At 40.8% G+C, this 17,495-nt stretch overlaps 1 protein-coding gene across 6 annotated transcripts in view; it reads left to right on the forward strand.

Moving 5' to 3' along the window:
• The window catches only part of SAMD12 (sterile alpha motif domain containing 12), a 170,669-nt gene that overhangs the window by 8,420 nt on the left and 144,754 nt on the right, over positions 1-17,495 (forward strand). For 5 of the 6 annotated variants that reach the window (XM_009568769.2, XM_054058489.1, XM_054058490.1 and 2 more), the window contains exons 1-2: positions 2,188-2,300; positions 7,132-7,310. In XM_009568769.2, the coding sequence (XP_009567064.1) occupies positions 2,240-2,300; positions 7,132-7,310 (240 nt within the window). In that variant the 5' untranslated portion in view covers positions 2,188-2,239. Of the gene's footprint in view, positions 1-2,187; positions 2,301-7,131; positions 7,311-17,495 lie in introns of those variants that run through there. The other variant, XM_054058492.1, reaches the window with a different exon arrangement.

Here is a 17,495-nt window from a genome sequence, read left to right on the forward strand (position 1 = left end):
TGGCGAGAGTATTTGCTGGGTGGCAACATCAGCAGCTGGTTGGGTTCATGTGAGACTTAGACTGCAGTTTCAGCTGGTCCAAAGTGCTGGGTTGGTGAACTGTGCTGATTTATATTAGCTAGAGACACGACTATATGGAGAAGAAATTCATGCAGGCAAAAGTTTTTATACCTAGAAACTGATGTATGAGACAGATGGACCATCCAAAGGAGTTATAGAAAATGATTATTAGGGAAAAACTTTGTCAGATAAAGTAGTCAAAGTAATGCTATGTTTTATAGTACAAATTAAGGTCATCTTTAATTTTTTTTTTTTTTCAGTGTTATAGAAATGGTAACAACTGTTCAGGTTAGATGGTCTTTGAAATAAGCCCATGTTTTTTAGGGATATACAGAGTTACTAATGAAGTTCAAGCTTCTGAAAATACAGGAAGGACTTTGCAGCGGGGATCCTTCTTACTTATTTGGTTGATGTGAGAAGCCATCTCAATCTGGAAGGAGATCTCAGTGTTCTCAAACATGAATGTCTCCCTGAATCTGATCAACCCAGTTAAAGCAGATTGTGAATAATGGCAAGTAAAAAGCCCCAGGGATGCTGTTTGACCACTCAGTATTGAAATGCAGCACCTGGATGTATATAGGTCTGACTGAAAGCACTGACTGCGTAATCTGATGTGATCGGAGACTTGATGTGCTTCTGACAAAGAACTGGGTACAGATGGAAGGAACAAGTCCAGTGAGAGCTGCTGCACAAAGGTCTTGTAGGATCTTTTTTTCCTGCAAATACCTGTTAAATCTTCATGACCTTCATGAAGATTTGAGATGACTGAAAAGATATTTGGATTCTTTTTATAAGGTCCCTGCTACAGCTGACCTGAATTTGTTAATGTTCCAGCTGTATAGACTAACTTCTGTCTTGATTTCAACAACTTGGCATTTTATGGTGGGAGCAACAGGTGGATTTTATGGACTTCCCTCTCAGCATTATGCAGCTAAGTCAGTGGCACAAATACATAAAATGGAGCTTGCATGTTTGCCAGTATTTGACAAATGGAAGTTTTCTAAGGACTGGTAGAGGCTGGATGAGTATCTCCCACTCCTGCTTTTTGTCTTTGAATAGCAAAAGCCAGCATATGACTGTGAGGCACACAGAACAGGGCAGATGAGTAAGAAGATGCTATTTTTACTCAATGGCTTTATAGAATAAAGCAATTGTTATTGCATGTAACTCAAGTACTTGCCAAATATGCTTTAATGTAGCCTTAATTGATCTGCTTAAAATTTTAAGCAGCCAGCAGTATTCCCACTGAAACAAGTAGTTATGAAACGTTTGACACAGTAGGCAGTAGAGTGCACAGAGGTAGCAATTGATCATAGATTTGATCTGCTAAGCCTTAAGCCTACAGATGGAGAGACAAAGACTTTCCATCTGCCCATGCAAATCTTTGGATAAATCAAGGCTGTGTTTTGAAGACTGCCTTCCGGCTTTTCTCAAGACAGCATTCACAGAGTACCCCCCAAGTAAAATGCAAGTCCTGCCCCCAGATGCCAGTAACTTACTGTGACTCTTGGTGACTTTTGTGTACCTTGAAGCGTGCTCAGACAAGCTGTCTTATGGCTGCTTGGCATCTGGGAGGCAGTCATGCATGGGAGGGAGTAGCAAGGGGAGCGAGTATTCACATTGCCCTGCAAGCTCTCCTTTTGAACTGCATACACGTGCCATAAGGGATCTGCATGGGCTCGGAGCTCAGCTCACATGTATTCGCTTCTGCAGGGCAACAAATTTGTGTGCTGTGTATATGTGGGAAGGACTTGGGTTTGTGTGGAAAAGAATACACTGTGTATTTCATTAGTTTTGTTCCTTCCCTAGTTTTTAGGACAGACGTGGTCGTTTTTCCATTTTGGGTGCGCCACTTTACTGTTTTCTTGCAGAGTTCTTGACTCTTGGCAGATCTCAGCAGTCTTTCCTTTAAATTGCTAGAAAGGTGGATATTTTCCTGTAGATTCAGCTCTACCATTGAGCTAGGAGTACAAGAACACTTAAATACCTTTGTTTTAAATAATAGTTTGTTTTGTAAATGTAATCTGTGGATCTATGTTATTGTGTCTGCCAGCACCATTCGTCATGTGCTTGTTGCTGTGCAGAGCAGTACAGAACATCCACCCTCCCTCCCCAAAAGAAAACATATTCCCTTCACAGAAAGCTTTCAGTTCATGGTAAGTGACAGTTGTTGGAGAGCATGAAGAAAGACACAGCATTAATCAACTGTTACATGGAGTTTTCAGCAGGGAAAGGAGAACGTAAGTGCTCTGAAACTGGATAAAGAGTTGTATTACTGAGACATATGGATGGATACATGAATATTGAGATCATATGGAGGAATATTGGAAGAGGTTCTGTTTCAAAATCTAATGGTACTGCTGATATCTAGTGGCATTAGGCTGATACTGTCACCTGTTTTGGAGGTAGCGTTTTGTGTCTTGATGGACTTCTAAGATATAGGAATGATGAGGTGGATTTAATTTGGTAGAGTGAAGAAGTGCTGAGACAGCAGGGAACTTGTCAAAGCAGTGGTGTGGGAAAAATGGTTTGAATGTAAAGGTTGAGATGAGCTAGTGTCAGCTAATACCAGTGTAATGAGAAGTAAGAGCCTGGACAAGTATTTTAGCAAGAAACTACTTTGTCTGTAGGTAGAATCTTTTCCAGACAAATGCCATTAAGTCCTGAAAGAGATTTAGGAAGAGTCAGCTAAGAGGGTCAGAGCAGTTGGGTTGTAGTAAAGTTGGTGATTTGCAATTCTTCTGTAAGAGCTGCTTAGACTCAATTCGACAAGATGCTAACACCGTGTTCTGTCAACCTCTCAGCACCTTTAGTTTTGTGTAGATGATTCTGTAGTTTGAAGCTGGTCTCATCTAGCTAAAATTATATAAAGTGCTGATTTAAGAGAATATGTTGTTATTGACTAAATGTATACTTCTTTACCTGCTTTTAACAGTCTTGAAAGGGAGCAATTGTGTTTTGTATTGACAGTTAAAAGGAGGCAAGAGCTCCACCTCTGTCTGCCACAGAGTTGGAAATGTGTATTTCTGTGTAGTAACAGGAAATAGCAGACCCATGCAAGCAAATATTCTTTCCTTCTTGCCCTCCGTGTAGCTGAAAGTTGGAGGCAGCACTAAAGGAAAACAACAGAGCTGGGTACCCAAAGATGGCTTGTGATAAAGAGAGATTAGCTTTGCCATATGACTGAGAGAGATACTTATCCTCACCTCTGCTTGTTTTCCTCCTGCCTTTCAGTCTGCCTTTTCCCCAAGCTGAGGCTCTTGTTGTAGGTGTGTCTTCCTTAAGGAACAGATTCAGTCCCTGTGTATGGTAAGCCAAGACTCTGATGGGGATGAAGGAGAGAGATGAACTCTTTCCTTCTCCTACTATCCCGAGAAAATAAAAAAAGTTGTCTTCCCTCTGCTCCCTCTCCCCCCAGTATCAGCAATGTTGGAAAAGTCTTTCCTGAGACAGCCTGTGTTTCTTTTGACCAGCAGCTTCTTTGCACTAAAGGGGTAATGGACATGTATGTAATCGCTAGCAGGCTCTGATTTTTCTTCTCTCTTGTGTCTTGAAGGAATTCAGTATAGAGCATTGCTGAAACAGCACTAACATTCATTAGTCTTGAAAGAGTGATGGGCTAAGAGTCAAGCAGCATCTTGCCGTGTGATTGCTTTCTTTTTTTTTAAGCCATCCAGGTGATGCTTATGCTACCCTCTTATCAGAAATCTGGATCATTTTCTTCCTGTAGCGCATAGTAAATCAATGCTGTAACCCAGAAGGCTTTCCTTGTCCATCCCCTACAACCCTCCTCCCTAATCTGTATTGTTCTGTGGCACTGGGAAGGGAGGAGTTGCAATCCACAGGAAGCTTGCTGCTGGCAATGTTCTTCCAGGCAGTGCTAAGTCCCACTGCGCTTTGTAATTTCTCTCTGGCGAGCACTGGGAGGGGGCTTACAGCCAAAACCTCCCTGTTTCTGGATGCTGCTGAGGTGTGTTACCGTTTCAAAGGTGCGTGCAGGAGTCTTCCTAGTCAGCTATGCCAGATCCTTGCAGAAGACAGTTGGAGGGTTTTTTTATGGACTGCATTCCATACCAAGTGTCTTTCACTGCTGATTTCCAGCTCTTGCTGGAGCAAGGTGTGCTGGGAGTATTTTCACGGGTTTATTAGTCTATCTCCCATTTTTTATGAAGGGGGGAATTAATTTAGGTACTAACAGAACAATTTATATCCCAAATGGGCTGCAAAACAGTCTGTCTTGGTGTATCACATACATCTTTTTGTGGTTTGGACGATAAGTGAACTATTCATTAGTAATTACTTGTTTCTTTCAGGTAGATAAATATGATCTAGAGGAGATAGATAATGATAGGTGGATATGATCTAGGAGAGAGAATTTTTTGGTGTCTTAAGACACACTCATGTAAATATAAACCACAAAATCATCTCTCTGGAACCTCCCATGGGAGCTTAAATGCCCGAAAGACTTCATCATAATGGCTTGGTGGGTTCTGGATACCTCCCCATAATTGCCATACAGCCAGAAAAGGTAAAGCCTGTTAATACAAAGGATTTTGCATTTTCCCTGACATAGAAAGAGGTCCTGCAAGGGAAAAAGCAAGCAGCAGCTATGATCAAGTTCAATTCCATCATAGTCTTGTAGCCATGACAAAAGCAAAATCCAGGAAAGGATTTGGTATGGAATGCACCTAGAAATTAAGGACTTGAAAGTTAGGAAGTGTCTCTGCTAATATTATTAAGGTTTGAGTATTTGTTCTGGATTGACTATCAGAACCAGTAGGAGGAAAAGAGTGACAGTCATCTATTTTTCCCTTCTCACCAGTGAGAGGCAATGCCAGAACGATGAGATTTGGTTTTGCATTGCCTTCAGCCAACCTACAGAACTAGATTGAAGCAAGGAAGAAAAAGCCTTGCAAGAAGAGCTGCAGATAAACTTAGGGAAAGCACCTTAGAGTTGGCTTGGGAAACGAGCAGCTCTCTAGGTATCAGGAAGAAACTATAGATCCCTGCCCTACTGACATGAGACAAAAAGATGACAAATGAGAAAAACAGCCACACAGACTGCTGCAAACCTTCCCTTTCCTTATTTGTTTTTTCCCTATTAAAATCAAATATGCTTTTGTTTTTGAGAAATTGGTGCCTGAAGGGTAAAACCAGGAGTTCCACAAAAAATTCTCAGAGGGTTTTCAGTGCTTTTAAAGCAAAACCATGGCTCTCTATGCAAGGCCTAAGCAGATGGATGATCTCTTTTGCAAAATAAGGGATTTTTAGCTGGAAATCCTTCTCCTGTGATCATCCCTGGGGTAGCCAGTAGAAACCCTGCCTCCCTTCCAGAAGCTATGCATCATTCACCTCTTATGTTTCCTACCCCAGAAGGGGGTCTCCGCAGGACTCAGCTGTGGACATGACAGTCTAGTGATTTCCTCCTCCTCTTCCTCTCGTGCTGTCTGCTAAAGAATTGACTGTTCGGAGAGGGATCTCTACCTCTTTTACATACTTGTAAAAGAAGTCCAGGGTTAATTCCCTACAGCTATTCATAGTGAGACTGAAATTTGGTTCCCTTCCTGGTTTTAGTTTCATTTATTAGCTTTCTGTGGGCTGTTGACATATTTTTCTATTCTTCTATACAAAATGGCTGCAGTTTGTAATAAAACGTTTGAGTTCTTTACTGCTTTTCATCTCTTAGTGTTGTTAATGAATTATGCCTCATAATGTTCATTTGACTTAAAGACAGATGTTCCATCCCTAGGTTGTAGATGTAGGTACTGTAGTGCTTGGACAGACCACTTATCTTTTACAAATATTTGGATGTTTCTAAAAATCCCAAGGAGAAAAGGCCATCTTTTTGGCCTTTGCTTTAATTATGCACCAAGGAATTGCTGTACTTTAGGCTCAAAGTTTTCAATTAAAAGTCTGGGATTTCAGGTGAATGGATTTTCAAAAGGTGCTGCATTTGAAGGATCTTTTGCCTTTTCCAGCTGCTTGAGCCTGTTTCCTGTGAGAGGCTTTCAAGGTCTAGTAAAAACTGGCAGTTCTCATTCCTTCCCCTGCTCCCCACCCTTTGCTTTTAAGCCAAGCAAGAGTGAAAGGGCAGCTTTTATTTTGGCTTTACATTGTGTTTTGGGTTTCTGTTCAAGTCTGTGAAACATTGCACCGCAGTATCTGAGCAAAGTTCTTTTGTGTACAGGGGAAGTTGGGACCATTAATTAGAAGTAGTGGCAAAAGTAGTATGGTTACCCAGGAACATAAATGCCAAAAATCGGATGCTCACGTGAAGGGGAAGTTGTCTCAGGATCCACACATTTTTAAGTTGTTAAATATGCCAGGGAGGCTGTTAAGGCCACTCTCTCTGTGAGTGCTGGAACTGTGAAATTTCAGACAGAAAATGGTTAAACTACTGCTAGAGTTCTAAATGTGCGTTTCTGTGGTATGCTTTGCATTTGTTTTATTTCTTCCTCTGACTGCTTTCCTTATTCTGCTGTCGTTAGTCCGCACCTCATTATATGCTCCTAGAGAGAGCATCCCTCTTGCTTGTTAGGGTGGTGTAGGTGGTAATTTGCAGTCCTACAGAGTGCTGAAGGAGAGATAATCAGCTGGGTAAGTCATTACTCTGTGGAGAGACCGACCTGCAGACTTGCTGTGCACAGCTTACTTACCCCATGCTGTTTAGGACCTAGGATGTTGTAGTAATTGAAAATATAATAGGAAAACTTTTAACTTGCTTGCCTAGAAAAGGAAAAAAAAAAAGGTACGGCTGAGTAATGAATACATGGGATATATTGTCCTATACTTTTAACAGCTGTCAGTTGAGGGTCTTGGATGCTGTAGTGGATCCAGTAGAGCACAGTTCAACACAGTAGCCTGTACAAAAGAGCCTTACACAGTGTTGCGTTGCCTCTCGATTTCTCTCTCAAATATCTCACCCTGAATCTATGTCAAGGTACAGGCAGTTGTTTTGCCATGATCTGACATAGCTCCAGTTACCATGTGGCACTTCTTAATACTTTGTGATAGATGTTTGTAATGTTGAGTTCTTTCCTAAGCGGTGTTTTCTCTCTATTTTTTTCCCAGCTATCCATTGCAATCTGAATCCAAATGGTATTGATCACCCTGTCCCCACAGAAGGTATTAATCTGCAACTTGAAGGTGAAGGAGTCGAATCGCCCTCTGTTAAGAACACTAGTACTCCAAAAGGGCCTGAGTCAAAAGAGACCCCCAAGAGGCAGCAAGTGGAGCCAGAAATAGCTAAGGTAGGTAGGACTGGGTTCTTGTTTATTTTGGTGAGTCTTAAAGAATCCAGGGTTCTTGAAGTCCAGGCTACTGCTTAAAAAACGTTTTTCATCCTCTTAAAGACATACAAAAGTGAAAAAATTACAGTCTGAGGAAAGCAAAGTATAGAAGCAGAGTTCTAGCCCACACACATCTTGGGCATCATAGTATTTTCTTTATATAAAGATAATTAAAATAATGGAGTCTGTCTTTTTCAGGCACTGTAGAGCATTTTTTTTTCCAAATTACTTGGGTAACAACCAGTATCAGTATAGATATGTTTTTCTTAGATGTTTATTGTTTGCTTGCTTATTTTTTTCCTGGGGCAGGTAAAAAGAGAGAGAGAGAGGTTCTATGGATATATGAATATACAGACTTTTATATGGTGACTGAGTTTAAGCATGAATCGTTTTGAGCAATAGTCTTGACAGTAAAGGTTTAGTTTTCCATTCTGATTTTTATCTAAAATATCTAGTTTTTAGTGAGTACAATTTAAACTCATTTAGTTCTATCTTAAGTTGTTGAACTAGATCCAGCACAGGCTGGCATTGATCAAAATCACTGCATATTGCTGATTTCTTTAGAGAATGGATTTGGGCCCTTGCTTTGAATCATCCAAGACCACCAAATTTTGGATGGGCTTTGAGAGAAAGCTCAGCTAATAATGGGTGTACCCAGCTTTCTGCAGACAAAGGCAAGCCAACCCTGCCTGTGTTTCAACATCACCAGATGAAAATCTGCCATGTATTAAAAGCTAAGGAGTTATGTTAAAGCTTCGAGGAGATCTTACAAGCTTGGACGTGAAGAAGCTAAATGATGCAATGGGGCTTCCAATTGAGAATGGGCTCATGTAGTTGACATGGAACGCAGGCAGATCAAGCTTGTCTTTGCTTGCAAAAGACTCATCCTAGTGGAAAATCAGGATGAAATATATCAGTGATTTAATGTAATGGAGCCTGTTTCCACTGTCTGAGCTGTACTTGTTGGATTGGTGAATAGAAAACCATTTCCAAAGCATTCCCTGCTGGAGATAGCCAGGGAAGAAGGGAAGTGTAGTGCTCTCAAAGCAGTGAAATCAACTGTTGGTTTCCTACACCTGATTGCAGCAGCTTTATTTAGAAGTTGGGCATGTTTCAGATTTAAAAAAAACCAACACCAAACAACACAAAAAATTTTACTTGATGGAATAAGCTTGATATAACAATATCAAGCTAATGAAATGAACTGTTTTCTAAATGTATTGCTGCCTTGTTAGTAACATTGTTTTTTATGTCTGGTATTAACTCAGTGATGTTTTTTGTCTGGATTAATATGTTATAGCCTGAGGTGACCTCTCTTTTCTGACCTGCTTTGCCTTAAATTTAAAAATACTGTTGTTTTATCCTCTAAAATGTGAATATAGAGTTGAATTTGCAACTCATGTGGCTTTAGGAGTTGAATAAAGTTGTCTTTATGAAATTTTATCCATGCAATCGTGTATTTACAGTATAAAGATGAACAAGAAGAGAGGAAAGTATTGTAAATAAAACATTGTGGGTATATACATTTGTTTGATATTTCTTCATTCAGTTGTTTGGAAAAAGGTTTCTTTGCAGTCCTGTATATTAAAATAACATAAACACATACCTCACATCCACAGTAGTGAGACTTGGATTGCATGAAGCGATGCAATGTGTTGAATGCATTTTAAGATACCCTAGAGGCCATATTCACTGCTTTCAGCTTCCTAATCAGTTTTTGTTGGGACTAATTCCAGCACTTTAAATCCCTGTCTGCTTTAGGGTTTTACTGTCCAAAGAAACAAGGAAAGTCTCTTTTATAATGAAGTGTGTCCTTTTTCTGTCCTCAGCTATGGACTTGCAGAACATTAGGAACTCATGGGCTGCAGACAGATTACAAGCTCCTTTTTATGCAGCTACTGTAATATAAATAGGGCAGTAAAAGTATTTGTTTCTATATTTGAGATACAGACAGCAGAAAGTATAGTGTGAGTGAAGGATCACTCCTGATGAGTATGGAATCTAATTTTTATAGGCTGATTGAGGTAGGATTTTAACAGAAAATGGAACAATTGACCTTAGTTTCCCTCAGCTGGTTCCCTGTGGAACCATCTTGTTACAAATGTAAGCATGTCCAGAAAAGGCCAAGGTTATTCATATCTAAACTGATGTGCATAATCCAGTGAGACTCTGATAACGTACAGGATATAAAACAAATTAAGGAAATTGTATGAAGTGTAAAAATACTTTTTATATTTATTCATTTAGGTTTCTATATTTAAAAGTGTGTATTTATGGGTATTTTTCAGTTTCCATGGTCTATAAAAAAAATCAGGTAGTTGAGTACGCACTTCTACAGAGCAGAAAACTTCACTGGAGATAGCAAAGATGGTTTTTAATATACCTTTTTTTTATAGATATCATCTCCTTAACACCTTCTGCAGCTAGCCCCAGCTGTGCATGTTTTCTGGAATTCTTTTTCATTAAATTGCTACTTCTGGCTCTTATGTCTGGTCTGTTTTGTTTTAATATCATAGTTATCTCTAGATAAAGAGATAACTGATTCAAGACATTTGAAGTTATTGAGTTCTGTTAAAAATAAAAAAAAAAGTTTTAGAATACTTCTGAAGTCCTGTACTGTAAGAGAAAACAAATCCAGTAGGTCACTTTTATTAGAAAAAGATTAAGGGCATTTTGATTCCTAAGTAAGGTGTGCATATCTGGTGACACACTTTATCTGATTGTGTGGCAGCAGCAGTAGCAAATAATAAAGGCTTTCTAATGGCAACCACTACAGTTAGACTTTTTATCTTGTGTTAGTGATGACAGTTTATTTTATTTGACTCAAACTCAAATTAACAATCCTTTAAAATGTGTGCGAAAACTAAGAGAAAAAATGGTAAAAGAAGTGAGAAGATTTTTTTATCTTGCCTTCTGTTGGTAAGCACTGTATAGATACCAGTAGACCATGCTTCTTGTTGCAGTGCAGCTCAGTAGTTCTTTTGGTTGCTTTTGTTTTCTTAAAAAAAATACTTCTTTTTTTCTTTTTTCCAAAATTTCATCAAACAACACTGAAGGGCTGCAGTTCAATGACAAAAGGATGGGAATTTATGTCAGCTTACTGGGCCCAGTTCAGGACTGACTGGGGTAAAAACAGCTCATCTGGCTTACTGGGGAATTCTGCTCTGCTCGGGACGTAGTTGGGGTGAAATGTATAGGCACTCCAAGCACAAAAGAGAGAGGGTGTTCCAATTAATAAGGGTGTTATACAATTCTTCTTAGAAATATAAAAGTTTTTTTAGTTAAAAAAAAAAATGTCCTGGTACAGTTCTCTGAGAATAGAACAGAAAAAGTAATTTTCTAGAAGAACTCTCCAGGTTTTTTAATCAGTAGATTCTGCTTCACGGTGTTTATACTTTTTGGTCAAGCTTATAGAGTTGTGCGAACCTTATAAGGTTCAATAAGGCCAAGTGCAAAGTTCTACACCTGGGTCAGGGCAATCCGTGGTATCAATACACAGTGGGGGATGATGTGATTGAGAGCAGCCCTGCAGAGGAGGACTTGGGGGTGCTGATTGATGAGAAGCTTGACATGAGCCGGCAATGTGCTCTCGCAGTCCAGAAGGCCAACCGTGTCCTGGGCTGTGTCAAAAGAAGCGTGGCCAGCAGGTCAAGGGAGGTGATTCTTCCCTTCTATTCTGCTCTTGTGAGATCTCACGTGGAGTACTGTGTCCAGTTCTGGAATCCTCAACATAAGAAGGATATGGAACTGTTGGAATGAGTCCAGAGGAGGGCCATGGAGCACCTCTGCTATGAGGACAGGCTAAGAATCTGTTCAGCCTGGAGAAAAGAAGGCTCTGGGGAGACCTTGTAATGGCCTTCCAGTACCTGAGGGGGCCGTACAAGAAAGCTGGAGAGGGACTTTGTACGAAGGCATGCAGTGATAGGGTGAGGGGGAAAGGCTATGAATTGGAGAGGGGAAGATTAGCACTAGACATTAGGAAGAAATTCTTCACAATGAAGGTGGTGAGGCATTGGAACAGGTTACTGAGCGAAGTTTTGAATGCCCCATCCCTGGAAGTGTTCAAGGCCAGGCTGGATGGGGCCTTGAACAGTCTTGTCTAGTGGGAGGTGTCCCTGCCCATTGCAGGGGGGTTGGAATTAAATGATATTTATGTCCCTTCCAACCCAAACCATTCCCTGAATTTATGATTCTGTAAAATGGGCTGGGTGAGAAAGACAGTATTTGCCAATCAGCGGTCCTGGTAACGAGTGTAATGGAACATACGCATTCATCAGCATAGCTGCTTGCTATGCTAAGAAGATTTTATACCCCTATCCTTACACTTCCCTCCCTTCCCCCTTTTTTTTTTCCCCCTTTTGTTGCAGTTGGTTGAGAAACACCAATGGACACAGCACTGGGGCAATGAGATTTTACCATTTTGCTTTCTCACCCAACTATCCCCCTCTTGTGAAACTTCTGGTGGCCACAGGATGTGTGAACTAGAACCCAGACTGGAGTTGCCGAAGTTAATGAACGTTTCATGTGTTGTAGAGAAGGTTCAGCATAGCCCTAGCTGGGCTGTTCCCCTCCTCCAGGTTTTGCTTTGGAACTGTGCAGTGGGGCTGGAGGGCGTTCGATTCACAGACCTTTATGTGTACCCCAAGGGAGATGCAAACTCTATGTGGTGAAATATTAATTTACTGACAGAAAGCTTGCTTTTCTGAGTTGATTTCTGTGGAGAAGTAGGTAATATAGCACCAGTGTCCATATTGGATCGCTACAATGAAAGACAATAGGTATGATGTGAAAGATGTGGTGTGAGTGTGATTTATTTTATTTTAATTCCTTTGTTTCTTTGCCCACTCTGCAAGGGTGACAAACCACCACTTACTGCATTGGGTCTTTTTCATTACTAGAAAAAGTAGGTACAGAATCCAAGCGTGCAGTATGTCTGAAGTGAATTTAAAAATATTTGTTAAATGTAAATATCAGACAGCTGAAATAATTATAATTCAGGGCAATGTACTTTTCTAATATCTCATTCTGTGATTATTAGTAATAATTAGTATGCTTGCTTCTGTCTTCATTTTCAATAGAATTTTTGATTTCATGTTTTGTCTCGTCAGAAGTATGCATGTTGTCTTGCCTTCAGGTGTCTGAACTGGGAGCTGAAATGTTTGATGTGTGTATATTTCTTCCTCTCTCAGCCTCTCCTTCATGATTGTGACCTCTAGCTTAAGTCTGAGGGTTCAGAACTGTTCAGTGGCAAACCTTCTATCCTGAGCAGTGAAACGGGGGTGCTGTGTGACCTTGTACAATGCAAGCAGCTGAGCCTGATGTTTTGTTTATCGCTGTGGGGATTTACTGGTGGAAATGAAGTGCTGGAGTAACCCTACGTGTAGTGTAGAATGTAGCTGTTTGGTTCAGAATTTACGTTGTCATGAGCCAGGAAAACAAGAAACATCTCTCTCTGTTGGGGTCCTGTAAACCAGCTTATTGTAGGAGGACAAATGCCTGATTCCAAATCCAAGTGTTTTCTTGCTTTAGCACGTTTTCCCTCTTTGCTATATCATCTGTTCTTGTTATAAATAGTGTAATAGGAAGGCCCACATTTTTTCAGCAATGTTTCTACATTCAGCATAAAACATCAGGCTTCTCCTGTTCATCCTGTTCTACCTGATTGCATGCCTGGGGATTCTGAAATATCATCTGCTCTGACAGCAGCCCTGTGTAAGTGGGAGATCTGGCCTGAGTTAGTTTGTTACATTCTGCCCAGGACAGTGAGGGGAAAAGAAGGGCATCTGCAGAGGATCATTATTCACTTCCTTCTCCCTCACCCTGTATCACAAAGTGGCATTCTTTTCCTATTGCTTCTCTGCTTTCTCTCCGTAGGAAGTCAAAATAACTAGCTCAGACTAACACTTAGCTTTTTAGGTGGGTATAAGTAGAACAGATGAAGTTTACTCACAAAGACCACTACTGATTGACCTTCCCAACTATTTAAAGGGTTCCTGTATGAAATCCATCTGTACAAGCATGTTCTATCTATGACTTCAGTCCATCAGGTGGTACTAGGAAGAGAAATCTGTTTGTCAGGCTTTTTTCAGTTAGACTTTCACAAAAAAAAATCAATGATGAAAACATTATCAGTGATTGCATGCACTCAGTGCATGCATGTGACGAATGGCAAGGTGCTGGCCCGTGGGACATGGTGCAGTCTGTGCCCCTGCAGTGTGCTGGGGGCTGCATAAATGCACAGCAAAGTGATGGTTTCTGCCACAAGGAGCAAATCCACTCCTTGTATAAGGCAGGCGAGAGCAGATGGTTACAGAGAGGCAGCTGAGGGAGCATAAGGAGGGAAATGTAGTCTGATCTAGCTCCTGTTGTCCTGTGAAAGCTATCAATGTGAAATTTGTGTTCCTTCCCATTACAGTAGTGTGAGAAGGAATACTGCAATGGCAGTATGTATTAGCAAACATAAGCAGTAAAAAGCCGTAGTAGTACTCTGGAAAACTGGGATGTCTAATACTATAGATACATGTAGACAGACACATTATTTAAAAGAACTTCTCTTAGAGAAAAAAGAAATAGAGATAGAAAGATGGAGTGGCTTTTAGAGGAAAAAGCAATTCCATACAGCGTGTGGATGCATAATGTAAGAGTGCCCATTCTGCTACTTGCCTCATTGTGAAGCTGCTCCACGCAGTCATCCAAACCCTCTGCTTTCACTTTGAAGCTACTTTAAGGGCTTCATAGAGATTGCTTTAAAAATAAAGCGGTATTTTAATGACACAGCTGCCTTGATGGGTAAGGAAAAGTAGAGAATCACCCGGTAAAGAAAATAATAGCATCGTGATTAGAGGGATTACAAAATGTATTATAGAACCAATTTACCGTTTAAAATGGGAAAGCAGTTTAATGCTCCACTGCTGGCACTGCAGGTTCTGCAAATAGTGGATCTCATCTGAGTTATAACAATAACTTCATTAATCTGCCACATGTGTTAGCTGGACACTTCTGACAAAACTGATTAGCAGCTACTGTAGTCCACCTTTCTCTCTAAAAGTAAGAACTTTTCTTTTTCATTTTGTAAAATGACATAATTGCTGAGCACTGAGAGTGAAATGTGTCACAATCACAAAAGAGGTGTGGGACTGTAATAGCCTTGATAATGTCTGAAGGGTGTTTCTTGTGTTATCAACCTGTCAAGCTTTCCCTCATTGCAGATGCGCTAAGGAGGGAAGGGATTTCATTAGGGAAGTCTGGAAAAGGATGGCCTCAGGCAGAGTGGAGTCTGTCTTCCCCTCAGTTACCGTGGATGGAATTGAGCTTGCTGATGAGGGAAACTTCAGTGTCTGTGTGTAAGCTAGGTGTCTAAACTCCTATTACATTTGGTGGAGATCTGTCAGCGTGCTCAGAGGAGCATAGAAAGGGATCAGACTCCATCTGAAGTGAGCACCACTCAGCTGAATCTGTCTATGCTTTGGGGATTGCATTGACACTTGAGTTTAGCTATTCAGATCTCGAAACTTGGTTCTGTCCTCTGCCTTGCTAGCTAACCAGCCTCTGTGTTTGTTGAAATGATTATTAGTGTCTGATGGAAGTGAAACCATGCAGTAGTAGACTGTATTTCAGAAGCTACATTTACCTCAAAAATCCTACTCTGAACACTTAGGATAGCCTAGCCCCATGTATGCACCTCTGTTCAAGATGAACTGGCAAATACTGCTCAATCTGAAAAGTTTGTCTTTTGGATGAAAAGGAAATTATTGGAGTGTATGTGTTTCATTTTCCCCCTTTCTTTTAATTGGTCTTGGACTTCAGAAACTGGTCGCTCTTCACTAGCAGTGAAGTTCTTGCTCTGTGTCTCAGTTTACCAACTGTAGAAGACTGGTGATAATCAGGACCACTTAAAACTGTTGTCTCAGTATAAAGCTGAGATTTGGTATAAATTTACTACAAAAAAATTGTCTTTTGCATATGTAGGTATGTAAAATTGATTGTCCAAAAGCTTTGTAGTGTGTCCTGAAACTGGAAAATATTGCCTTGGCCAAGGCTGCTTGGGAATAATATGCAGCAGCACGTTTGCTGCCTGTTCCCCATGGGACACATTATCCAGCTGTTTTCTGTGGTGGGTAGTGGTGAAGGCCTCCACTGGCACTTTGTTTGCATCATGCCTCTGGTTTTGATTGGAAGGATTTGGTGGATGGGGACTAGCTACACTAGAATGTTTGTGATTTGTCTCTGAGGGATATCTTGGGGCCTCTACGCATTGCAAAAATGCCAACAATAATGACCTCTGAAATCAAGGAGGCTTTTCAGTATGCTTTCATTTCACACTTTGCAAATACTGGTTCTTTTTATCTATTTCTGAATGTGGACTTCAGTCAGAAGTGTTTCTGTTTTATCTCTATTCCACAGTCAGCTGCAAATTACTCTGCAGCTGATGTGCCACTGCAGGGAGCCAGGAAAAACTCCCAAATGTTAAAGCAGACACTTTCTATGATGCTGTGTGTTATCAGTGGGGCAAGCAGAAGGTAAGGAGAACATAGTGTCTAATGATAGCCAATTCTTCCCTTTCCCTCTTTAATTTTTTGACCAACTGATTTGTATGTAGCATGGAGTTTCCTTGACCGTGATGCCATTAAGTGGAACCTGGACATGGTGATTCAGCCGGGGGGTGGCTTTAGGTGCCTATGTCCCACTTTTGGTACTTACGTGCTTCTAGTTATGTTGATTGGGTGCCTTTATATCATCATTAACCACCCAGGGCACTTGCAGGGTAAGTTCAAAACTAGAAATGATATCCATGTATGATGACGCTTAAACTACAAGTGCTGTAAGTTTGCAATGGGAGAGCACAGGGAGGGAGGAAGCAGTGCAAAATGTATTTCTTTAAAATTGGAAGTGTCAGTATGCCAGTGAGGCCTTTGGCACTTGGAGAAAACAAACGCTGTTGATGATCAAAAGTGGGATCAACCATCACAAGTACTTTCCCTTTAAGAGATTAGGAACTGTGAATACAATTCCTTCAACAAATCCATGGTTTAAGAATAGAAAATAGATTACCTTTTGTTTTTAAGCTAGTTACTTATTTTAACTTTTGAGCTGTCTCTTACTCTTTTCATGCAAACTTCTGATGTCTTCTTATTCGTAAAATATACCAGCTGTCATCTTCAGTGTGCCAGCCCTTGGAGACCCTACGGAGTGGCACACAGCCATCTTCTTCTGCCCACCTGTTCAGTCTTCACTTCACCTGCCATACTGGTCTTGTTACCTCCAGAGCCTGTATCTTTTCCCTTCATCCATGCACCTATGGAGAACAAAGAGTTCACTAGAGTCAAAAAGTTAGCTGTGACCAGTTGAGGCTGATGTAGCAGTATTCACACTTGATTCTCAAACTGTTGCCTGAAATGGGAGATCCTGATCTTGATCCCTGTGGTGCAGTGCTACCAGAGCCTGTCTATGCCTGATTTGGATTTAATAACCAGCAGAATCTGCTCAGGGCTTCCCACCAGTCTGACTACAAATTTGCAGTGGGAGAAGCTCAATATGGGTTTCAGAAGTCAGCTATGCCCGTCTTTATGTACCACAGCAGCTAACAGATATGATCCTTCTTGCAAGCTCAATATCTGCGAAGCCGCCAGCACGAAGCCTGGGGAGAGGGAGCAAGGCCACCGTTTTTGATTGTAGGAAGCTGTTAAACTGGCCATTCCATACAACATAAATATTGCATTTCCTTCCTGCGTACCTAGAGGTCGCCACACAACTGCTAGCAGTCATTAACACAGTGTGGAGCAACAATTCTTCCATCTCCTTTACCTCCTAGTGCCTCACTCAGAGATCGTAGTTATTGCTGGTAGGTTCTGCTCTCAGAAGATGTACTTGGTAGAATGACTATTTCTAATTTTACCAATGTTTAGGAATTAATATTGTGATGATGCATCGAGCTGCACTTCTAGGGTTAAATGTGTCCCTTGACATACGTAGCTAAAAATAGAAAACCTTCAGGTCTGAACAAGGTAGAGTTACTGCACATCTTGAGGCCTTTTTTCTATCCTTAACTTAGAGAATATTATAAGTGGGTATTATGTTCTGCCTATTTTCCCCCTTTCTCTAATGTCTATAAGTGCATCCATCAACTACTGATGACTTTGCTGACAA

The sequence above is a fragment of the Cuculus canorus genome, chromosome 2, assembly GCF_017976375.1.
Source record: "Cuculus canorus isolate bCucCan1 chromosome 2, bCucCan1.pri, whole genome shotgun sequence".
NCBI classification, from domain to species: Eukaryota; Metazoa; Chordata; class Aves; order Cuculiformes; family Cuculidae; genus Cuculus; species Cuculus canorus.